This window comes from Lutjanus erythropterus, unplaced genomic scaffold, assembly GCF_056507025.1.
Source record: "Lutjanus erythropterus isolate fLutEry1 unplaced genomic scaffold, fLutEry1.hap2 Scaffold_155, whole genome shotgun sequence".
NCBI lineage: Eukaryota > Metazoa > Chordata > Actinopteri > Lutjaniformes > Lutjanidae > Lutjanus > Lutjanus erythropterus.
The window spans coordinates 2,126,830-2,151,161 of record NW_028146632.1 but is presented as its reverse complement, the minus strand read 5'-3'; the positions used below and the strand labels follow the sequence as shown (position 1 = coordinate 2,151,161).

Here is a 24,332-nt window from a genome sequence, read left to right as displayed (position 1 = left end):
TGTGATTGTTGTTTTACTTACAATATTGTTTATGTTTTTAATCATTTCTGTGTTTTGATGAAATAAAATAGTTTGCATAAAGAGAAATCCATGGTATAGTGCGTATGTATATATGGTAGGTTTTAAGTCTTACAGTGCATACGTAAAGCTCTGACAGCCACAGGTGGGCTTGTGACTTTCTAGTAAAATGATAGTTCACCCAAAAATGAAAATTCAGTCATTATCTATTCACCTTCCCAAAAGTGCTGTAACATTCATATCAGCTTTTTAAATGCAACAGATTTGTTCCGGGCATTCAATTTTTCTACTCATTTTCAGCAGTATTTTTCTATTGTGTTTCTGACAGTATACCTCTGTACCGCCGTCTGTCTTATCTGTCTGTCTGATACTGCTACCACAACTATTACAGCTATTGTTACATATACTACTACTATTAATCACTATATTATTATGTATTATGTAAGTAATGATGTCTAACATGATGACCTCCTGTAGGGAGGAAATCCACATTTGTTAAAACAGTATTCTGTAAGCAGTGGTGGATGGTAATGAACTACATTTACTTGAGTACTGCACTTCACTATATTTTTTGAGTATCTCTACTTTACTTGAGTATTTGTTTTTTTGGGAAGTTCAGACTTGTATTTTTGACTCCACTACATTTCTAGGAAGGTTGTTGTTACTTTTCGACTAAGTTTTGAAGTCAGCTGTTGCTGTTTTTTCTTTTCTAAAATGCAGTTGGTCACATGTTGTGTTCCTCACAGAAAGAAACCAATCACAGTAGCTCCTCTCAAATGGGACTGATGTAAAAGTGGAACTACATCATCCAGGCGCACCAACAAGCACAAGCAAGCTCTCTGAAGACAGAAAGAAATCTCAGTTATTTATCAGACTTGGAGAACTCCTTACAGTTGGCTTCAATCTAATTTTATGCAGTGATTTTAATACAGTTACATCAGAAAATGACAACAGCTGTCCTTTTTGTTTTTGATTGTATTTCTATGCTGAAGTTTTTTATAGGTGCTTCTACAGGCTTTGTGTAGCAGAATAGTTCTACAAGCAGGTCAGTGCATCATTAGGTGGTTTTGGAGGGCCCTATCTTACGCCGATCTAAAGCACAAGTGGCAAGCGCGAGGCGCAATGGATTTAATTTATTCAAGGTGTGTCCAAATCCACCTTTCCCGTCTTGTGCCAGGGGCGGGAGTGATATTTTGCCCTGCCCCAAAGTGGGATACACCTATCAGGTGTGCCCGTGTGCCCTCATGAATTCACAGGCGAGTTTAGGCCGAACATGCGATAAACCAATCAGAAAGTCAGCTCTCATCACCTTTGAGAGGCAGGTGCGCCAGCAGCGCAAGTGGAGGCAGATTTACCAGGAAGAAACAAAGAGAAAAGATTTTTAAAGTGAGGAGACAGATCTCCTGTTTCGAGGAGTGAAAACACGATATATGGAGACAGCAGGACGTCTCCAAAACAGCTTCATGTGTAAATAATTTATTTTACATTAACGCCTGCAAAAACCAATAGAATAAATGAACCGCAAATGTCATGCAGATATGTAACTGCTTATATTTTAACCTGAAGCACATTATAATTAATTACTATCATCATCATCATTATTAACTCTCTGGCTGAGGAGCGGGGAGAGAGATGGTGCAGTAGAGAGGGGAGGCGAACAGATCCAGTCCAGCCACGAAGCTTCCTGGTTCCGCTGGCCCAGGAAGCAGTTAAGCGGCGGTCTGTGCTCCTCCTCCTTCTCCTCTCCCACCTAATCCTCATCTCCTCCTCCCATCCTCGCTCCTCTGACCTGCTGGGAAACAATCAGAGAGAGTTTCTCTCTCAACTGTCTCATTTCTGGCTGGATGCACACCCTTCAGTATGATCTGCGTTGTGTTCACTGGTGGTGGTGTCAGAAGAAAGGATCTGGACAACAACGTCTACTGGCTGCTCCTTTAATGGCATGCAATGGTCATGGTGTCTGCACAGGTTAAAATAAAAAGAGAAAATGCTCTGTTACATGCAGTCTTCCCCCAACACAGGTCATCATTCCCCTCCTCTCAAAGAGCAGAGCGCAGACTGAGCTGCTTACACTATAAACATACTGTAGCACATGACCAGTATAGCTTATAATTTATCAGCAAAGATGATTTTTTGACAACGTGAAAATAAATGAAATGAAATGTATACATGCTACATGCATTTTACTACATATGAATTTTAAGTATGCCAAGAACAACCAGTTTAAATATTCATGTTATTAATGAACACACAGAATTCACATACCTGCACAGGTTAAAATAAAAAGAGAAAATGCTCTGTTACATGCAGTCTTCCCCCAACACAGGTCATCATTCCCCTGTTAGCAGATAAACACAAAGGAAACCCTGTAGCACTTGGAAGCACATGTCTACAATAAACTATCTCAAAGGTGCATTTACCAAGTTTATACTCAAATGACACAGCTGCTGCATGTTCACAATCTTAATACTAGCATTTATAGCTATACACTGCTACGTTTTCATTGTCTACAGAGCAAAATTAATGTCCAAATGTGACCATAAAAAATAGTACGAACCTCCTCTCAATGAGCAGAGGGCAGACTGAGAGTGGCGCTGCATTGACGTCAAAAAAAAAAACTCCGATCTCTTAAAGTGACAGTACAGGTATTAACACTTCAGATTGAACAGGTTGCAAAACACATTATAACGTTTTTAAAACACAGATACCTCAATATTTATCAGGATTTGGTTAAGTTTCAACACAAAAATAAAAAATATAATTTCAATCTGTTATATAATTAATTATAAAATACAACACAGTTTTGAGGTGCTTCAGTGTAAAACATAACCAGTTATACATCTGCATGACATTTGCAGTTCATATTTATTGTATTGGTTTTTGTAGGCGTTACTATAAAGTAAACTATTTTGGCATGAAGCTGTTTTGGAGACGTCCTGCTGTCTCCATATATTGCATGCTCTTGCGCATTCTCTTCTTGAACCAGGAGATTTGTCTCCTTGCTTTGTAAATCGTTTCTCTTTGTTTCCTCATGGTAAATGTGCCGTCATGCTGACACCCTTGACACCCTTGAGTCTTGTAATGTTTGCTTGTAATGTGTAATGGGGGCACTCTGTGACAATACCATTACACTATTCTGCATCTTAAAATAAACTATACAAAAACACTACTAAAAACTTATCCATTTAGATAAGAAACCATATACTATGGAATATTATGTCTTATAATGTTTTATAGCTTGTCTCTGTCTCTACTATGATAACTAACAACAGAAGTTTGCTCTACACTGAGCTGAAGACAAAGCTAACTAGGACAAAGAGTTTACCTTTCCAGAGCTGCAGAGCTGAAGAAAAACTACAGCTTAGTGAAACTTGATGTAGACCTCTATTAAGGTGTGACCACCTGAAGTTTTCTGTTAATACTGCAGCACGTCACACACATCTACCATCATTTAAGTCCTCACTTTGTTTATGTAAATGATGTAGTATAGAAAGGTACTGAAATAATTCTTGAATCTTTGTGAAACAAACAATTTGTCACAATGTCTGAACAGATGTGAAGCGGACAGGTGATGTCATTGCAAATGTACTAATTATATACTGTTTTTTTTGTATTTTATGTATGATGTTCATACAAAAATGGACATCAATGTGGAAAGAAAAACTTTTAATTACTTGCTGCATTCTGATTACTGCACAAATTATACAAATTTTTCTACCGTCAATGGCACAATTTGTGACTGCATATTTTGTCAAAGTGGGTATAAATAGTTTATTGAACTGGGTTACATTTAATTATCATTTAAATAAATTGATCAGAATTAAATTGAAGAAAACTAAAGATTATAAATGGGGCACCCTCTCTGCATGAGCGCACGTTAGCCAACCAGCTGGAAACTTAAAAGGCTTTGTAACATAACTGTGGGAATAGCACTGACAAAATACATGTGCAAAGACAAGAAATGTTTAGAAACTCTCTCAAAAAACTTGGACTGATTTAAAAAAAGAGAAAGATGGAGATTTCCAGCTAAATACAGCTAATTCACATGGAAATCCATTTCATATCATACATTTATATGTGTATGCATTTTCAGCAGTATTTTTCTATTGTGTTTCTGACAGTATATCTCTGTATCTCCCTCTGTCTCATCTGTCTGTCTGATACTGCTACTACAACTATTTCAGCTATTGTTACATACACTACTACCACCACTACCTTTACTGTTACTAACTTGCATTTCTGCCTGTCACATAGTTCAGCTTGTAAATGTTAATAATTTCAAACCTGAACCTTTGTACTACTATTACTACTACTACTACTTCTTCTACTACAACTTCTGCTTCTACTACTACTTCTACTACTACTACTACTACTTCTTCTACAGTACTACTACTTCTACTACTACTGCTGCTACAGATACTGCTCAGCCGTTTTAGGACATTGCTGCTATTACTTTTTAGCTTTTTCACTTTTATAGTTTTTGCACTGTAAAAAATTTTTAAGTTTTACAATGTAAGTCTATGGGAGGAATTTTCAAAACCTACTCAACTTTGAATTTGCACTACTTCTGCAGACTTTGTGCTACAGAAACCATTCAACCATCATTCTCCTCAGCTCTTTCAGCACTTTCAGACAATCGCTCTTCAACTTTTGTAACTTTTATTCTTTTAACAGTCTGCAACTTTTTACAGTACTCAACTTTGAACTTGTACTGCTTCTGCATACTTTGTGCTACAGTTATGGCGTTTTCAGCAGCTTTTTTGAAATTCTTTAGCATTCAGCATTCCCACTGCATTTTCGCCAGGAAATGCAATTTTTCTAGTCTTATTATTATTCTTCCGCCGCGATTTTCAAAGTCCTATAACTTTATTATACTTCAACCGATTCAAACCATTCAAATTTCAACCTTTTCAGATTTATTATGGCACGGTGGGAAACCTCTTCAATTTTCCGTAACATTCATATTTTCCGAAATATTCCACGTTAAAATTTCCATTCCTATTAAATTCCATTCAAAAAAAGCTTTGTAACGCTTCTTCTTCCACAAATTTCAACCGTCACATTCAAACCTTTCTGAGATATTCCAGGTTTTTTCCGAACGGCTTTCCCATTGAAAATGAATTACGGAATCTTCAAAAATCTCAAAATTTCACCTTTTTTCAAACAGTAACTAGTGACTCATACTTTCAGCTAGAAACTCCATTCAAACTGGAAAATATTCAACATTTTCCTGACTTTCTAGGTTTGTTTCAACTTTTTAATCCCATTCAAACTTGAAAAATTATTCACCGTTTTCTGAAACTTGGTTATAATGGAAGTTAATGAGAAAATCCTTCAAACTCACTCGACTTCACCCTGTCGCCATGAACTCATACATTCACGTAGAAACTCCATTCCAACTCTCAAACGCTTACAATCACGTGGACTTTTGGCCACTAATTCCGATTTTCAATATCTCTTTTAGTTTTTCCACAGCAGCAGTTTAAAAAACATGACATTTTCATCTCTTCTCAGACTTTATAATGGGTGTGTATTGCGTGCGGTCGTTAGAGCTAGAGTGGGTGATGTCATCGCTAGAGTGGAGAGCGGCTACAAAATCATCCAGAAATTTTCTCTTTAACTCGCCGCTACGGCCACACTGTTCGCTCTACATACACAAATTTTACAGCATTTTGTAGAAAAAGCCATGCCGGTCGCAGAGGTGTGACCACCGAAGCCAACGGACAAACGGTTTGGGCTGAGCGGGGTCTGAAAGGGCGCCAAGTTGAACCGGCCGCCCCATTCGCTCCCATGTTAAGCAAGAGCCAGCATTTCTGGAAGAAAGCAGATGATCCCTGTTTTTTCCATCGCCCTACTGGCCTCATTTTTCACACCACAGAAATAAAATTTGCACCTTCTCGTTCAGCATCTCGTCCTCTCGCTCACCGTATGCAGTTTTTAGCTCTAGCAATTACGGTTATTTGTTAAACAGCTGGAGTTTGAGTGGTACGTTTTCTCCGTTTTTGCCTTTGTTTGGAGTATTTGAAATTGAATGTGCTGTTGCTTGCAGGCGATTGGCTGATTTAACTACAGTAGTTAGGCTGAAATTGACCAATCGCCTGTGTGTTACAGAACATTCAAATTTGAATACTGAGAGGTTGAGTTGAGTTCTGAGTTCTAAGCAGGGTTGGGCACGTTACTTTGAAAAAGTAATTAGTTATAGTTACTAGTTACTTCTCCCAAAAAGTAACTGAGTTAGTAACTGAGTTACTCCACTATAAAAGTAATTAGTTACCAGGGAAAGTAACTATTGCGTTACTTTTTTTTTTTAATCCAGCTTTTGCTGCTTGGACGGCGTGGCTCTGTGTCCTTCTTTGTTAGCGGAGCTCACATTAACAGCAGCTGGCCTGCTATCATCATTACCGGTGTCAACAGTGTTTTTGGCCACTAGTTTAGTAGAAGCGTGTGCTGTCGAGAGGTGCTTCATTAAATTGTAGTTGCTTACACCGGACGTGGACAAACTCTTTGCTCTGGGACATAATGTACACTCAACATGTACATTTTTACCTTTTACCTCGATGAGATCAAAGTAGTGCCTGTATTTCCACCTCGAAAACGCCGTCTTTCCCTGCGACTCCGGACTCGCTATCTCTGATAGTTTGTGTGTGTGTGCTGCTATGTGCTGGGTTTGTGTGTAAACACCCGCCCACCTGATGTCTCTGGTTGGCTTAACATGAAATCTTACTCTACCTTAGCCAATCATCATTACTTAGGTGGTTATCTTGCCCCTCCCCTCCCCCCTCACCAAAGGGAAAAAAAACACACACATTTGCAGCTCCTGTGTCTGTGTGAGCCAAGTCGGATGACAGCTTCAGTGAGTAGCTTCAGTAACGCGCAGTAATGGCGTGTTGGTAACGGTAACGGCGTTGTAACGATAGAAAAAGTAGTTAGTTAGATTACCCGTTACTGAAAAAAGTAACGCCGTTATTCCCATCACTGGTTCTAAGTAATTAAAACCTCATGCAGAGACACTTACACGTGAAGCAGTTCAAGCTTAGAAATGACTAACAGTTTAAAAACACAGTCTGTCTATTTCTGTGTGCTACTCTGCATGCCTGTCTGTGTCTCTCTGTCTGTCTGAAATTGAATGTGCAGTTGCTCACAGCTGATTGGCTGATTTAACCAACACCTGTTAGGCTGACATTGATCAATCGCCTGTGTGTTATATAACATTTAAATTTGAATACTGACAGGACCTGAGTTCTAAGGGCGGAGATATACTTGCTTTAAACTGCGCGTTCGCATACGCACCCCTACGCATCCCTACGCTTCATGGCTGCCTCGTGTATCCTGCGTCCATTTGGAGCGATGGTTGCGTGCGTCCTCAGAAATTAACACAACGCATACGCGAACGCAAATGCATGATCAAACAGCAAGTATATCTCCGCCCTAAGTAGTTAAAATGTCATGCAAGAGACAATTATACCTGAAGCAGCTCAAGGTGTTTGACATTAACAGTTTAAAATGACTGTTTATTTCTGTCTGCCACTCTGTATGCTTGTCTTTGTCTCTCTGTCTGTCTGTGTCTTTCTGTGTTGACCATGGACATTTTAGATTGCACTCTTTTTTAACTGTCAATAAATTCAAAGTATCAGTTGTTTCATGTAAAATTGTTTCCTTTCTGTCTTCAGATTTATTTCTTTCGGCTGTCTAACAAACACTCAAATATTCTACCTAATTCAAACATCATTACATTAAAAACGCAGTAATTCAGTGCAAAAAAAATGTGACTTAAAATAAAAATGAAGCTAATGGTTAAGGTTGACCTTTAGTGCCACATTTGACTCAAACAAGCTGCTGTCAATAAATTGTGAAAACGACATCAAGAAACAGCAGAGGGTTGAAATTAAGTGATCTGAAGTAATAGCATGTAACGAAAGAAAAACATCTCAGCCACGTCTTTCGCTCAAAATGCTGAACACAACCAGCCTTGAACCCCACTCTACCAAGGACCAGGCCACTGACCTATCCGCTACACCATTCCCTTGAAGCTGACATGTGGAGAGTGTAACATCGTGCCTTTTACAGACAGTCTGTTGTCATTAGTTTGACAGAGACACAGAGAGGGTCGTGTCTAGACGGGAACCCTAGAGCCGCGAAAGATCGCGCGAGTTGCATTATTTTAGTAGAATAAGGGACATAAATCTCGCGAGAGTTGTGCAAATAAAGAGTTACTCTCTAGACACAACCGTAAAAGGTGCGCGGCTCCAAAACACAAAATCATGTCGTGTTGCAGATGTTTTTAATGTGGCGGGCCGCCATGAATAAAACACTATTCACTGATCCACAGAGAGTCACTGAAACACTGATCACTGACCTGCTGTGTTGGAAAAAATACTCACATGCTTTACTTAAGTAAAAGCACTAATACCACAATGTAAAAATAACTAATTACAATTTAAAAATCTTGCATGTTATTGTTTCAATTTTTGAAAAATCAACATATTTATTGCTTTTGTTGTACTTTAATGGCATTCTTATTGTTATTTTTTCATTACTAAACACAGACCTACAAACTCATAAGAGGAGAAAAAGGAAAATTGGTATTCTCTTTTAAACTATTGATTTTTTTAAATAAGTAAACTTGTAATAGACAGGATAATGAATAATGACTGGATTATTATGACAAAATAAACCCTGACAGGATAATTCCACACCACTCCCCTTTGCTTCAGGCTACTGCATTACCCTGTCAGGGTTTATTTTGCCATGATGATCCACTCGTTGTACATTATCCTTTACACAATCAACATTACCACATAACCTGTCCGAACTTGTTCACCCTCTGCTACATGACTGATTATATCTAAATATGCAGTGGTGTGAAGTTAGACCAAAGTACTACATGATTATTGAAATACATTTTACAAGAATGACAAACATCTCTGGAACTGAACTCAGAACATTCAAATGATTACAATAACACAAACACATATTTAATATAAATTAATTCAAAAACCTTTCAATAAAATTCATCACTGTGTGTGTGTGTGTGTGTGTGTGTGCGTTTTGTTCAATACATAAAGTGATTAAAATGATTACAAAAGAAAATACTTAAAGTTTATATTCATAAATAACTATATACAAATCACTGTGTGTGTGTGGGTAGGGGTGGTGGGGGGGTTGGAGTAGTACAGGAAGTCTTTTCAGTGTTCACCTGAAAAGACTTCCTGTACTACTCTGTCTTTGTAAGACAGTGTCATTTTCTTTCCCACTGCAGAGATCAGTGGCTCATCGTATGTGTTCTCCCATACTGCTGACTCGATGCGCCGTGGGATGTCCTCAGTGTCTAAAAGTTCGACTCTGTCGTCCTCCTCTCTGATACCCATGACTTGAATTTCCAGCAGGCCGGAGAATGGCTATACAGAATAAGGACATAACTTAATCATTACTGCATGAATTACTGATCTTAAATGATGCCAAGTAAAATGTCAATGCTTTCGGCGGAATCAGTACAATACATGATGTCATAATGTTACTTGCCTGGATCTCTGTGTATGTCGTGCTGTGCAAGGCCAGCCTATGGGGGGGGGGGGGGGGGGTATTCTTTGCCCGCATGTGTGTGACAGAGATTGGCATGCCCACTGCCAGGCAGGTGAGGTTTGCCTCCCGCCACAAGACAACTTTTATTTCTGCTTGTCCCTGCAACAACATACATATATATTTGACTCTATTAATGTGACTATTTCAGTATGTATGATTCTTACAGAAACATCAGCACGTTTTAAAAGTAAGAGTTGAGCTTCATATGTAAAAGGAAAATCATTTTAAAAATTCCCTACCTGTTTCAGAGTGAAGGAGCGCATGGGGTATGGTAGCCCCTGTGGGGGAACTATTTCCTGTACAGGGTCCAGCTAAAGACATTAAAAAAAACATTGAAAAGACATTAAAATAGCATGCAGTTTAACACATATGAATGATAATAAAAAGGTTCTTTAATAGCGTGTTATCACGCAATTAATGTATTTTACAATGAACTTTTTTAATATCTTGTGTCTTGTGTGTGTGTGTGTGTGTGTGTAGGCTATCGAGATTGCGATATCTGCTGTTGAGATATCTGACTTCTCCCCAGCATAATGGGACTACATGACACTACGGCCGACAACCACTACAGGTAAGAGGAAGAATGTGTACTGTACTTACAAGCCAAGGTAAGATGGAAACAGATTGTGTGTAGACCAGGGGTTCCCAGACTTTTCCAAATCAGGGCCCACTTGAAAATCTAAAAAATGTCCGCGGCCCACCTTTGTCCTATAAACAGTACATAGACGAAATTATGCATTCTCAGAACACTTAACCACAACAACAGTAATTGTTGTTGTTATTATTATTATTATTATTATTATTATAAAGATTCAGGAAATGAAATGAAAGCAGGGGGATAAAGGAAGCCCAAACTTTTAATCTGTGGTGTACACACAAGACAGAATTAATTCTCAAACCTGTCATCACAAGACAGAATAAATTATCCAACTTTTCAATACAATGTGATTTAAGACAATAAATTCTCAAACAAACATTTTTTAAGACAGAATTAATATGTAAACCTGTCATCACAAGACAGAATAAATTGTCCAACTTTTCATTACATTACAAGTCCATTCAAGACAGAATAAATTCTTAAAGTTTTCATTACAACTGTGTGTGTGTGTGTGTGTGTGTGTGTGTGTGTTTGTTTGTTTGTTTGTTTGTTTTAACTAAGGACTATATACAACACTTCACCAGTCAGCTGCAACTCACCTAGGTATGAGGGGTGATGTTGCTGCATAGCAGCTGTCAGTTTAGGGATGTCAGGCTGAATGGAAGTCAGCTTTAGACAGAGATCTGACTGAAGATCCACTTTGTTTCTATACTTTGTCTTTAAAGCCACAAGGGCTGAAAATCCTGTTTCACATAGTTATGTGGTTGCAAAGGGCATAAGAAACCTCAGTGCCTTCTTGGACAGAGCAGCATACTCTGTTTCCACATGCATCCAGAACTGGCCCAGGTTTTTCTGTGTGAAAATCAGTTTTAAGGCAGTGTCACAAGACAGCTCCACAAGGCTGTCCTGCTCCCTGGCAGTCAGACCTGCAATAGCATCCTCGTTATGGGTGACAGAGGGGTTCTGGATCCAGCTGTGCTGCACACTCAGCACAGGGAAGTATTCTCTGAGCTGCGTTCTGAGGATTTCCAGGTGAGCTCTGATGGCACCTGCCACAGTGGTCGGGATCTCCCTCTCCTCTGTGTTCAGAAACTCACACAGGTTGTCGAAGCACTCGTAGTTGTTCCGAGCCACTCTTTTGTCCCACAGCACGAGCTTTTTTATGGTGGCCTCTCCTTTGCCGTGGACATGGAACATGGTCACTGCCTTCCCCTGGAGCGAGACATTCAATCCGTTTAAGTAGCTGAAAATGTCGGCCAAATACACCAACTTACACAGCCACTCAAAGTCACAGAATCGGTCAGCCAGTTCAAAACGGGAGTCCATGAAAAACATCCGGACTTCATCACGCAGTTCATAGAGTCGAGTGAGCACTTTGCCGCGTGACAGCCAGCGCACTTCGGTGTGCAGGAGAAGCTGTCGGTGGTCGCTCCCCATCTCCGCGCATAATAGGGCAAACAAGCGTGACTGTAGTGGGCGACTTTTAATGAAATTTACTGCCCTCACTGCTTCATCCAAAACTGTCTTTAAATCTACCGGCATCTTTTTGGTGGCCAGTGCCTCTCTGTGGATACAGCAGTGGACAGCTGTAACCAGCGGCGCCACGTCTCTGACCCGTCTGACGACACCGGACAGTTTCCCCACCATGGCCCGAGCTCCGTCAGTGCTGAGTCCCACACACTTTGCCCAGTCTATTTCATTTCAAATCATAAATTCATTCAAAGTCTCAAATATTTTCTTCATGTATGCTCTCTCGTATTCTGCTCACTAGCTGCTTCAACACGTCGTCAGCCATGTCATCAATACGCCGTTTCACTGTGTTGTCTGACAATGAAATTATGTTGAGTTGTTTAGCTGCTTTCTCACCAATCACCACTCCAACCATCTCTTTGGCAGCAGGCAGAATGAAATCTTCTCCGATGGTGTGTGTGGATGTGTGGAATAATGTGAATTTGTAGCAGGTTTCACCATCACAAACTGCTGCTACAGTATTTTTATGAATACTATGGGGTCTGACCCCATCCGCCAAAATGTTCCAGTGTTGTACTTTAAGAACTTCTGTGAGTGCAACAACTTTCAATTTTAAGGATGGAATGTTGCCATCCGCCATCTTTGTCCTTTTGCTTGGGTGAGCCATTCTGAAAGAACAGGAAAGACAGAAACAGACACACAAACACATACAAATGGTTCTATGAAGCAATGCAGCATTAATTTAGTAAAATAATAAACACACAATAACACATATTTTTCATGTATCTTCATCTTAAGTAGTCTATGAAGTAAAAAGTCCAATTGAACCAGTCAAAGGAGCAGTGTGTAACTTTTACTGACATCTAGCACTCAAAATGCAGATTGCAACCAAATGAATTTCCTCCCACTCCGCCCGTCACTTTACAAGCGTACGGTGGCTGAAATGTGACAACATGGTGTCTTTAAGACTCACATCCGCTACTCTTTATTTATATAGATAGTTTTAGAAATTGTATGTTTATTATTAGTCTCTATAGATCATACATTTCATGTAAGATAGTGATTATAACTGTTCTCTGATCCCAGCAGATATTATACAATTTTCATACCTAGCATCTAATTTACTTACAGGCCCTCTGGATTGACAATATAGCAGCACAAGTAGTCACTGATCTGTGCATACATCATCAGGGGATCAACAGTTGTATTTGTTCTATAATTTATAGTTTATTTATTAATATATTGCAAAGTATGTCTGCTGACATATATATACTTTGTTTATTCAGTCCATTATGTATTATTCAATGTTACATTGAATTGTAAGTATACTTAATAAAAGATGCTAATTCAATATGTCTGCTGCTGTTCAATATGTATTGCATGTATGTACATATAAATGTGCACTTTTATAATAAGTACTTACCTGCAGTGTTGGTACATTTTCATGACCACTTCAGGTTTCACTAATGTATATTATCATTACTGGGGTTAGGTGTATTTTAAAATTTTGTGCAAAAGATGATTCTAAAGAAAAAAAAACATAATGAGCATAATGATACCAGCAATATGAATGCAATTTACACACCAGTTTTGGCCATCCCTTACAGTATTCATGATACAAGGAGAAATGCTGGCCTACATTCATAAACTTGCAGTTTTTAGTGTTCAAACAGACAAGCATTTCAGCAACTTATTCTGTCTTCATCAGAGTTGAGTTTAATAATGACAGAAGAAGCTGACGAGACGTTGGTTTGAACTGCCAGCTAAAAAATTTTAGTTTATCATTCTATGGTCCTGCCTGAGAATCAGCTTGCTTCAGGTATTTATTACAAGACGTGTGTAGTTTATATGTTGATATGCATAGACTATTATTTATAGGACTGTCACTATTAGTGATACTACATGATATCTTTATTGCAGTGATCTACATATAAACATGCTTACAATTATACAATGCTTATGACAATACTTTCTTGCAGTCTGTAAATTTTCATTACTAGTACAGGTTACTCTAATGTGTATTATCCTTACAGGAAAACACAAATCTCATAGAAAACAAATATGATGGCCTCTGTGGAGGAGGACACACTCCCTATTGTAAGGTAATGCAAACATTAAGATTATTAGTTTCAGTTGATTTCACACTTATAAAAAAATACTTATGTATGAAATATTCAATTTCTGCAAATAGATCTCTGTAAATGTTACACACTGCCCCTTCAATAAACTCCTTATGAAGTCATGGTATTGCACACTCCGTACACTAGAAGGCGCCAGTTTAACCTTGGCTTGTTAAACAAATGAAGTACTGCACTGATATGTTGCAGCTACAGACAGGAGACATGAGGACATGCCATGCTCACAGACGAAGGAGCATCATGCGTGATTCAGCTGCATGCATGCCTGGTGCATGTAGGAGACTGAAGCTATGCAGTAATCAGTCATCTAATTAGTTAAATTAGATGACATATGGTAAGTAAGTACGGTACCAAAACATTAAATTCGATTCACAAGGCAGTCAAGTAGCGTTAGCCGTTAGTTGTCGTTATTGAAAACGCCTAAGCTAGCATTACCATTTGTCAGTACGTAATACTTGTTCAAAATGCCTGGCGTGTAGTAATTGTCATTAAACTAACAGGCAGCGACTGGTAGCTACAAGCGAGTGCTGATTAAAAATAGTCTGTGAGCTGATTTTTCTATAGTCACTTCACAGTTTATGTTATTTATTACACTTGAGAGTGACCACCACGATCTGCTACCATGGTAATGGCGGCGCCGCAAGATGGCAGAGCACATAAATCGGTCATTGCACTAACCTACTCTGTAATTGACGTTTAAAAAAAAAAAAAAAAATCATATTTACTTCACTTTTGTATAAAATGTGACAATAACATGTTAGTGATATGGATAAATAGTTACATTGAGTATCTGCTGTATCTTCAGTATCTGGTAACTGACAATGTTAAGTGGCAAAAGTCGGCTAAGGGTTTCTTTTCATAATGAATAATGTTCTGCTGTTGGAATCGGCTATTACAGTCCTTGTACCTTGTGAAATTGAGTTTGAGCTACGTACGAGACGGCTAATTTTTTAAAATTATATTTATACTTCTCCGTGGTTATATAACACGTAATAAATAATAAAAGTGTTGTTTACATCGAGTGAAATGTATAAATGTATGTAGTAGTTAAGTTCTTCGATCTCTCAACTATCACCGACTGAGCTGTCAATCAAAGTGCACCTGCAGCGTCTGGCGCTGGTGCCTGTTGCTCAGCAAGATCATTGAGGGGTGACAGATATAATATACTTTTCATTAAAGCTGTAATTATAAATAGATAAATCTATTATTAATTGACTATTAAATGTGTCATAGATGGGTGATAAATCGGCTTGAGCATTTTTAAAAAAAAATATGAAAATGCTCTGATTTCAGCTTCTTACATGGGAATAATTTTTAGTTTTTGAAACCCTCAAAGGCAGTACATTGAATATTTTTGGGGCTGTGACCAAACCAACATATGTAAGGGTGGCACCTCAGACTTTGGTAAATAGTTACGTTCACTATCTGCTAAATCTGTATATGTTAAGTATCCGGTAACTGACAATGTTAAGAAGGTAAAGCAGGCTAACGGTTTCTTTTCATAATGGATGAACGTTCTGCTGCCGGTACCGGCTATTACAGTCTTATTACCTTGTGAAACTGAGTTTGAGCTGGTTAGGAGACGACTGCTGTTTTTTATTATATTCATACAATACTTCTCCGTGGTTACATAGCGCGTAATTAATAATAAACATGTTTAAATTGAGAGAAAAGTATAAATGTAGGTATTACTTACCTTCTCCGACCTCTTAACTATCGCCGACTGAGCTGTCGATCAAAGTGCACCTGCAGTTTTTCGCGCTGGTGCCTGTTGGTCGGCAAGCTCTTGAAGCCTCAAAATTTAACTTAGACTTCAAAGAACATTCTTTTTAGGCAGTAAAACAAAAAACACCAAGTGAATAGTAGCCTATAACCTTCATGTTGGTAGGACTCAGGCAGAGCCCTGGTATTTGACTTCATTCTTGCATGTGTGTAATTGCCTCGTATTTTCACAAGTAAATTACAATAATTAAATTATACAAATATTTTAAAATATATAAATACAATAATATATAAATAAAATAAATACATACATATATATATATAATAATCATAACTACAGTCATATGAATAATAATAAATAAATAATTACTTACTAATTATAAAGTCAAATAAATCTCAGCAGACCCGCAAACGGGATCACAGCTGTCTGATTGTCTTTAGTAGATCACTCAGCATGATAGCTTGAGCAGCTGTAGTGTTTATGTCTGCCTGTTTGTTATGATCCAGAAAAACCATGATTGAACAATAACATACAAAATATATAAGCACAGTGGTACCAAAGGCTTACACCTGGGCAAAAAGCTCTCAACATCTCAACCCTTATGTGTACTTCCCACTTTGTCTTTAGATCCAGAGGGATTATATTAAAGTTTGGTCCAAAAATGCAGGAGACTTTTTCCCAGTTGTTCAGACGTGTTGTCGCTGGTGTGAAGTCTCTGGAAGAATTTTTTCTGCATATTAGATAGAGAGTATGATCTTAAAATACTAATTTACATTCATGACGAAACGGTGTATAGAGTGTGTGTGCGCGCGCGCTTGTTGCAGCATTAATCATGAATCACATCACTAAATGTATAGGGGAAAAATAATCGCGACCGGCATTTGCTGTGGCAGCTGCCTCATTTGCCGCAGAAAGGCCCGTGGCAGCTGCCTCAGACAGCGGCATTTGGGCACAGCGGCATTTGGGCACGTCCATGCTGCCACAGGAAGTGCCACTGCTTGCTGCAGCTTATTCTGTATTAAATTGAATCATCCAACACAGCGCTTGGATTCTTTGCTGCTGTGAGTTGTGCATTCATATGTAATGGGAAATCCCGAGCCTAAAGTAATCATGGACCTTTTTCGGTCGTGTCTAGAAGGTAACTCTATTTGCACAACTCTCGCGAGATTTGTGTTCGTTATTTCTACTAAAATAATCAAACTCGTGGGATCTTTCACGGGTCTAGGGTTCCCGTATAGACAGGACCCTCTCTGTGTCTCTGTCAAACTACTGACAGCAGACTGTCTGTAAACAGCACAATGTTACACTCTGCAGTGTTTCGCACAAAGACTTTATTTGTGTGGACATCCAGGTTTGGTTTGTCACCAATTTTCCGTTATTATCTTTTTATTCAGTCCGAGAGGACGACGGTATCAGTGATTGATTAGTGATCAGTCTGTCCTCCTCTTCTCCCTCACCTGTTCACTCTGCTGTGAGAAGATCTGAAAGTTTCTCACAGAGAAACACAGACTCTCCTCTTTTACATATAGGCCTCCTTATACAGTTGTTTAATTTTATAAGTGCATCTGGTTGATGTCGATGTCATTAACCATCACGTTAGTTTCTGTTGTAATAAACTCCGTCATTAACAACAGTCTCCTCCACACGCAGCTTCTCTGCAGTTGGTCTGTGCGTTTCCTGATCAGATAAACCAGCGGTTTCATCCCGTCAAAATTTAAAATCTCTTAATAATTTATTGGTTATAGGTCCGGTCCGTATAGGACGGCATGTGGGTCCGGACTCGGACCGCGGTCCGCCATTTAGGGACCCCTGATCTATGGGTTTATGATTGGATGAATATATACAGCATTCTAAAGCAGTACTGTATCCAGTTATTTATACATACATACATACATACATACATACATCCTATAAACTAAACTGGGCGTTACACAAATGATGGTAATAATTACGATATGTGTAAGATGTATAATGCAATACATAAAAAAATACACATTGTGTCACTTCATTTTTAGTTCTTAGTAAATATGTTTGAAATTTCCAAGTGTCTTTGAAGGCAGCTCAACTCAACTCGGCTGTGTGATGTCGTCGGACCGCCAACTGCACTTCTCCTGTGTCTATTGAGGTGAGTGGTTGTGTGTCTCTAGTCCAAACCGCTTAACGGTAAAACACGCTAGTTAAATGCTCAAAAAAGTCTAAAGTGAAAGTACATTGGTAAATGAACTGATAAATATTAACACGAAATAAAGGCCTTGGTCCATAGCTGTCGGGGGGAGGGACGTGGGAGGTCAGTGCTTCGTGGTTCAGCCATGGAGGATGCTAACTGGCAGATGAGCTACCGTTAACTAGCTAGCGGAACTGTGTCCACAACCGGACACCGATTGCTACTATAGCCCATAACCGGACACTTCCGCCTGACACACCTTCCGGTCATTTCGCGCCACTTTCGAAACAAGATCGCCAACAAAACGTAAGTAGAAGTACTTTATACTTGTTTAAGAGTCTACATGTCGAATTTCATACTTCTACAAAAACATTTACATGTCTAATTATGATATGACAGTAATGGTGATGAGAGACAGCAATAAGAACACTTAAATCGCGCATGGGCGACGCTCCTCCCCTTTGAAAGTGTTAACGTTTTTTTAGCTTACTGCTTAAACCCTGCATTTATATGGGTGCATGTCGTAGCTAGCTTTACACTGCTTCGTATAGCTAATGAAAATATAGGATGATTTGTGAGTCTCTGTTGTCGAGTCGACAGGAGGCACAAATGTTGGCTGTCTATAAGAAAGAAACTTACCGCGCCGAGAAAGACAAACAGAGGAGCACAGAGAGAAATCCAGCTGTTTTTTAAGCTGTCTAAAACATGACTTTACACAAAAATTTCACACAAAATTGTCAAATTAGCTGTTCAGATGTCTTATATAGTTGTTTATGAGCTATGCCAAATCAAATATATTTATGTACCCTGTTTTAATAAAAGATGAAAATAATTTTGGTGTGTGAGAGAGAGAGAGAGAGAGAGAGTGACAGAAGAAAGAGAGGCTGTGATTTGAAGGCCAATAGAGGATATGATGATGAGGATAGATTCATCTCCAATATTGCATGCTATGTGTAAGTTTCACCAAAATTCAATGTTTTTGACACTAAACTTTGTTCTTGTGTGGTTTGTGTTGCTAGCTGAAAAGAGAGAGCAGAGAAAGAAAGAGGAGAGGGCAAGAAAGAAACAGAGTGTAAGAAGGAGACAGAGAAGGGAAAGACGAGGGAGGAAAAAGACAGGAAGAAGACAGACAGAAGAGAATAAGGAGACTGAAGACCAAGAGTAGGTTGCGTGTGTGTGTGTGTGTGAGTGTGTGAGTGTGAGTGAGAGAGAGAGAGGATTTTTTATTTCCTTTGCAGGTGCATCAAGATGGTTATAGAAATGGTGGATATAGAAATTGTAATACTGCTTTGGTATAAGGTAAGTATTTGTGTCTATGCTTATAGTAAATATATTTTTGCCTATCATATAGTAAATATATTTTTGCCTATCATATAGTAAATATATTTTTGTCTATCATATAGTAAATATATTTTTGCCTATCATATAGTAAATATATTTTTGTCTATCATATAGTAAATATATTTTTGTCTATCATATAGTAAATATATTTTTGTCTATGCATGTGGCTGATGTAACATGAAATGTATCTAAACCAATATCTGAATTGATTTATGATAGAAGAAATTAATATGCATTTTCAGATGCCTAACATCCGCCAACTTAAGAAGAGGGAGAGGAAGACGAGGATGTGGACCCCAGAGGCCATGGAAGAGGCGGTCCAGGAGGTGGAAGCAGGCAGGCTCTCTCTTCGGCAGGCAGCTGTGAGGTTTGGGGTCCCCAAGTCTAGCCTGAGTGACAGAGTCAGTGGAAGGGTTGCCTCTGGTTGTGCTAATGTCCAGAGGCAACTTCTCACCCCTGAAGATGAGAATTCCCTGGTGGAGTACTGTTTGTACTCCGCCAGTCACGGGTTTCCACTGACGAAGCCTCAGGTCCTGGCCCACGCTCTGGCCATCTTTAACCACCGCCACCCGCATGCACAAAAGACCGTGCTTGGCCAGACGTGGTGGATAAACTTTAAGGAACGGCACCGTCATCGCCTCACCACATGGACCCCAGACATCATCGACTGTGGGAGGGCATCCTGCGCCAAGAGGGGGCCCATCGAAGAATACTTCAGACTCCTCACCACCACCCTGGAGGAGCACGGGTTGAGGGAGAAACCCCAACAAATCTACAACTGCGACGAGACGGGGTTTCAGCTGGACTCGGCAAGGAGGCAGGTCATCGTGCCCCGGGGGACCAAACACGCCTACAGGCAGGCCCAGGGAACCAGGGACCACATCACCGTCCTGGCCTGCCTGAATGCGGCTGGGGAGGATGTCCCCCCTTTCATCATCTATAAGGGGGGATATCCTGGGGGCCCCTACAACAAGGAGGGGGTCCCCAACGCCCTCTACGGGAAGTCGCCAGCAGGGTACATGGACAGTGAGCTGTTTAGGAAGTGGTTTGTCGGGCACTTCCTAAAATACGCCGTGCAGGAGCGCCCACTGCTGCTGCTGATGGACGGCCACAAGTCCCACCTGGATCCAGAGCTGGTCCGGGCGGCACAGAGGGAGGGGGTCATTCTCCTGTGCCTGCCACCACACACGTCTCACATCCTTCAGCCTCTGGATGTGAGTTTCTTTGGACCCTTGAAGGCAGATTTCGCTGGTGTTACAGGGGATCTGTCGGCAGTAAGCCAGTTTTCAAGGGTCCTAAGACATTCCTACCAGAGGATGAAGGATAGGAAAGTGGTGGTGGCTGGGTTCAGGAAGTGTGGCCTATACCCTCTGGACCCGTCGGCCATTGACTGGTCACGGGTCATGCCGTCCGGGCCGCGGCGTGGGACCTCTTTCTGTCCTCCGCCAACCCCATCGGCATCCCCAGTTGCCCTACCCCAGTCCCCGAGCCCACCCTCTACTACTCCACCTCCCCAGAGTCCCCCCCCCCCCATTCTGATTCAGAAAACAAACAACAATTTAACATGCTAGTGACATCAGCCATCATAATGAGAAATGTCTAATCTTTCTTATTTTTACAGCTTCAGGCACTGCAGTTTTGTCCAGCTCCTCCTCCCTGCCCACTGGACCCACGACATCCACCGGTAGAGTACTTAATGTTTACAGTTGTTGCATGCCAACCCATCATAATCTGGAAATTTTCTTACATAAATTTTTCTTTGACTAGGTCACACCGCTGGAGAGATGGAAGAGGAACAGACAGTTTGGCGGTGTGGCTGGTGCTGGAAACCAGACCCTCCAGATACTTCGGAGGGGGTCCAGTGTGACACCTGTAATCAGTGGTACCACACCACCTGTGTCGGCTGGGAGGAGGAGCTGGATGAAGATTTTTGTTGTTTTTGGTGTATAGAGAATTAATTTTATTTCTTTGTTTTTGTTTTTTGTTTTTATATCGATCAATTGCTTTTTATTTAAATAAATTATTACATGAACTTTTAAATGATTTTCTCTGATCATTTGTCTTTTGTAAAAATGACCATTTTATGCATTAAGACTTGAGTTTATATATACATATATATGCAGTGTGAGTAATTGTTATATATAAATATGTGTGTATATAATTGTAAATTTAATGCATCAGCAGATATTTTGAGAAGAGAGTTTAACAAAACATCCAGCAGGTGGTGGTATAAACTCGAAATGTAAATTAAGCAGCTTCTACTGCATAATTTGGAGTTGCTGAAGCATGCCATTTTATTTTGAAGGAAGGAAGTACTGTGCCGGATGTGTCGACAGCAATGCTGTTAGCTTGGCCCACTCGAGGACAACATTGGATCGCCATAAAAGCATGAATTCCCATTGTTTACAGTAAGAAAACATGAGTGTCCGAATGTGGACAAGGGTAGCGCACAGCTAAAACATCAGCGATAGTGCACTTTTAGCGACTTTGGTTAAAACAAGGCTAAAGTAAATCGTAAAAACGTTATACTGCTAGAAAGGTAAGAAGTTAGACTTTCCTTTAACGGCATTATATTGGCTGAAAACATTACATGATCATTTATATTCGTAGTCAAAGGGAAATTTTAATAGAATGTTAGCAAGAAGGTGTCCGGTTGTGGACACAGTTACGTTACTACTAAAAAAAAACAGTCATAGATAACTACTGTAAGACAGACAGAGGATAAACATAGGTGTTACCAATGACACTAATTAAACTTCTGCTCCATTCACTCTAGCAGAACCTTTCCAGTGAGCCAATATACACAATAGCAGCACCCTGAGTCTGTTTGACCTAAATGAAACGAAACATTAATTAATACCAATGGTAACACCTGTCTTGAGCTCACTATTTGATATAAACACGGCCGCGGTGAAAACGTCTATCAGCAATGACAGCAGTCAGTTGGCTGTCCAGCAGCTAACAGGCCACACCAATTAACCTAGCTAGTTAACGGTAGCTCATCTGCCAGTTAGCATCCTCAATGGCTGAACCACGAAGCACTGACCTCCCCCGTCCCTCCCCCCCCGACAGCTATGGACCAAGGCCTTTATTTCATGTTAATATTTATCAGTTCATTTACCAATGTACTTTCACTTTAGACTTTTTTGAGCATTTAACTAGCGTGTTTTACCGTTAAGCAGTTAGGAATAGAGACACACAGCCACTCACCTCAACAGACGCGGGAGAAGTGCTGTTGACGGTCCGACGTCACACAGCCGAGCTGCGTTGAGCTGCCTTCAAAGACACTTGGAAATTGGAAACGTATTTACTAAGAACTAAAAAACTAAAAATATTATAACAATTAAATTATATATATATATATATATATGTATAACTGGATACAGTACTGCTTTAGAATGTTGTATGTATTATTCTAATCATAAATCCATAGACTATGCATGTGTGTCTACTTGGACAGACATGTATCCATACAGAAATAGCAATTGCATGTTTTAAAGGTCCATGATTACTTTAGCCTCGGGATTTCCTATTACATATGAATGCACAACTCACAGCAGCAAAGAATCCAAATGCTGTGTTGGATGATTCGATTTAATAGAGAATAAGCTGCAGCTAGCAGTGGCACTTCTGTGGCAGCATGAACCTGCCCCGGAAAATGCCACACAGGTGTTGTGATTAATGATAAATGCTGCTATGCACGCACACACACACACACACACACACACTATACACCGTTTCATTTTGTCATGACTGTAAATTAGTATTTTAAGATCTTACTCTCTATCTAATATGCAGAAAAAATATTTTTCTTCCAGAAACTTCACATCCAGCTACTTATGACAAGTCTGAACAACTGAGAAAAAGTTTTCTGCGTTTTTGGACCAAACTTTAATGTAACCCCTGTGGCTCTGAAGACAGAAACAGCAATTGAGGGTTTTAATCACTGGTTTCAACTGAATTCTATTTTTTTGTTTGTTTGTTTGTTTGTTGCTGTTGTTGTTTTAAGGGGAAGGGGATGGGTATATGTAAGAATGAATTTATAAGGCTTGTTAACACCGCTAGCATTATAACACCCCCCTCTAAGCGCCGCAATGGTCACACAGACAGCAGGTGAAAAATTATACATTCTGCAGGGTTGTTTTCAGTGGCTATATATTTTTTTTAAATCACTTATTGTTTATATTTATATATTGCACATTCATACTCGTGAATAGTCTGAACAGAGGCAGACAGAGACACAGAGAGAGGGACGTAGACAGTCACATGGACAGTGTGATAGGACAGAAAAATATTATTCGGAAGACCTGTGAGTGGGAAGTACACATAACCCAGCTGGCACACGACCGACCTTCAACGTTGAAATATGGTTGAAATTATGTCAGTTGTCGTTTCAACGTTGAAACGCTGTTGAAACAACGTTTAACTCTGATGGTTGTAAAAAGGTTAACAAAATGATCTCGAATCAACACTGAAATTTGAACAAGATTTGTTTCAACGTTGAAACAACATATGAAAGGTAACAGAATTAATAATTGAACTTAAGAAGTTTAGCCTTTTAAATTATTAAATTATTTTTAATTATTATTATCCTATTAGTATTTTTAAATAACCACTTTGAAAACTCTATAATTCTTTTTTTTTCAACTGACATGACGCTATATGGTCAATGAAATGGTAAAATGTCATTGTGGGAATATATTGCGAGTGGACCCCATTTCCCGGTAGGTGGCGGTATACACCTAAAAACAACCCGCCACTAAACACAAAAGAGAAGAAGAAGAATATCTCGCGAGAATACAGTACGAGATGACAAGACGTTTATGAAATCCAACGAAGAAGAAGAGGAGCGGTAAAAAGTGGCGCGAACACAGAAAAGGTAAGCAGAAATCCATATAGTCAAAATGTAAATGTAAACAATACATACATGCCACCTCCCGTTGTCTATTGTGTCTGTGTCATATTCCGTGATATTTGGTCCGTTTATTTTTGTTTAATTGTGAGACCTGACGAGCGCTGGCTCGACCGTTGTCATGCTAGCGCTAGCTTTGGTAGTTTAGCTAGTCCTGGCTATCGTTCACGATAGCTGGTCACATCGGCCTTTGGTGTTTTCTGTTTCTGTAGATGTACCAGGAGCAATAAACGAAGTAGCCGAAGTTAACAAGTCTCCCTCCAGTTAGAGTGCAAATTAATGTGAGCTGTTCACAATTTTCAACTTTTTCACCTCCTTTTATGTAACGTTTTGACAACCATGGTCTATGCAAAATACACAAAGCTCCGTTAAGAATGCTGCGGTCT

The 24,332-nt window shown here is 39.6% G+C and overlaps 1 protein-coding gene across 1 annotated transcript; it reads left to right on the top strand.

Moving 5' to 3' along the window:
• Positions 1-18,871: 18,871 nt before the first annotated feature.
• Positions 18,872-20,901, top strand: LOC146304394 (uncharacterized). The gene is made up of 4 exons (XM_084714190.1): positions 18,872-18,992; positions 19,277-20,514; positions 20,656-20,718; positions 20,802-20,901. The coding sequence occupies exons 1-4, from the start codon at positions 18,942-18,944 to the stop codon at positions 20,899-20,901; spliced, it is 1,452 nt and encodes a 483-aa protein (XP_084570316.1). The 5' UTR covers positions 18,872-18,941.
• The last annotated feature ends 3,431 nt before the right edge of the window (positions 20,902-24,332 follow it).

Excerpts from the sequence above, each read along its gene's own strand:
- LOC146304394 (XM_084714190.1), top strand. The coding sequence starts at position 18,942 with ATGGTTATAGAAATGGTGGATATAGAAATTGTAATACTGCTTTGGTAT. Across the intron at positions 18,993-19,276 it reads TAATACTGCTTTGGTATAAG|ATGCCTAACATCCGCCAACT; the intron begins GTAAGTATTTGT and ends ATGCATTTTCAG. Across the intron at positions 20,515-20,655 it reads TCCCCAGTTGCCCTACCCCA|CTTCAGGCACTGCAGTTTTG; the intron begins GTCCCCGAGCCC and ends TTATTTTTACAG.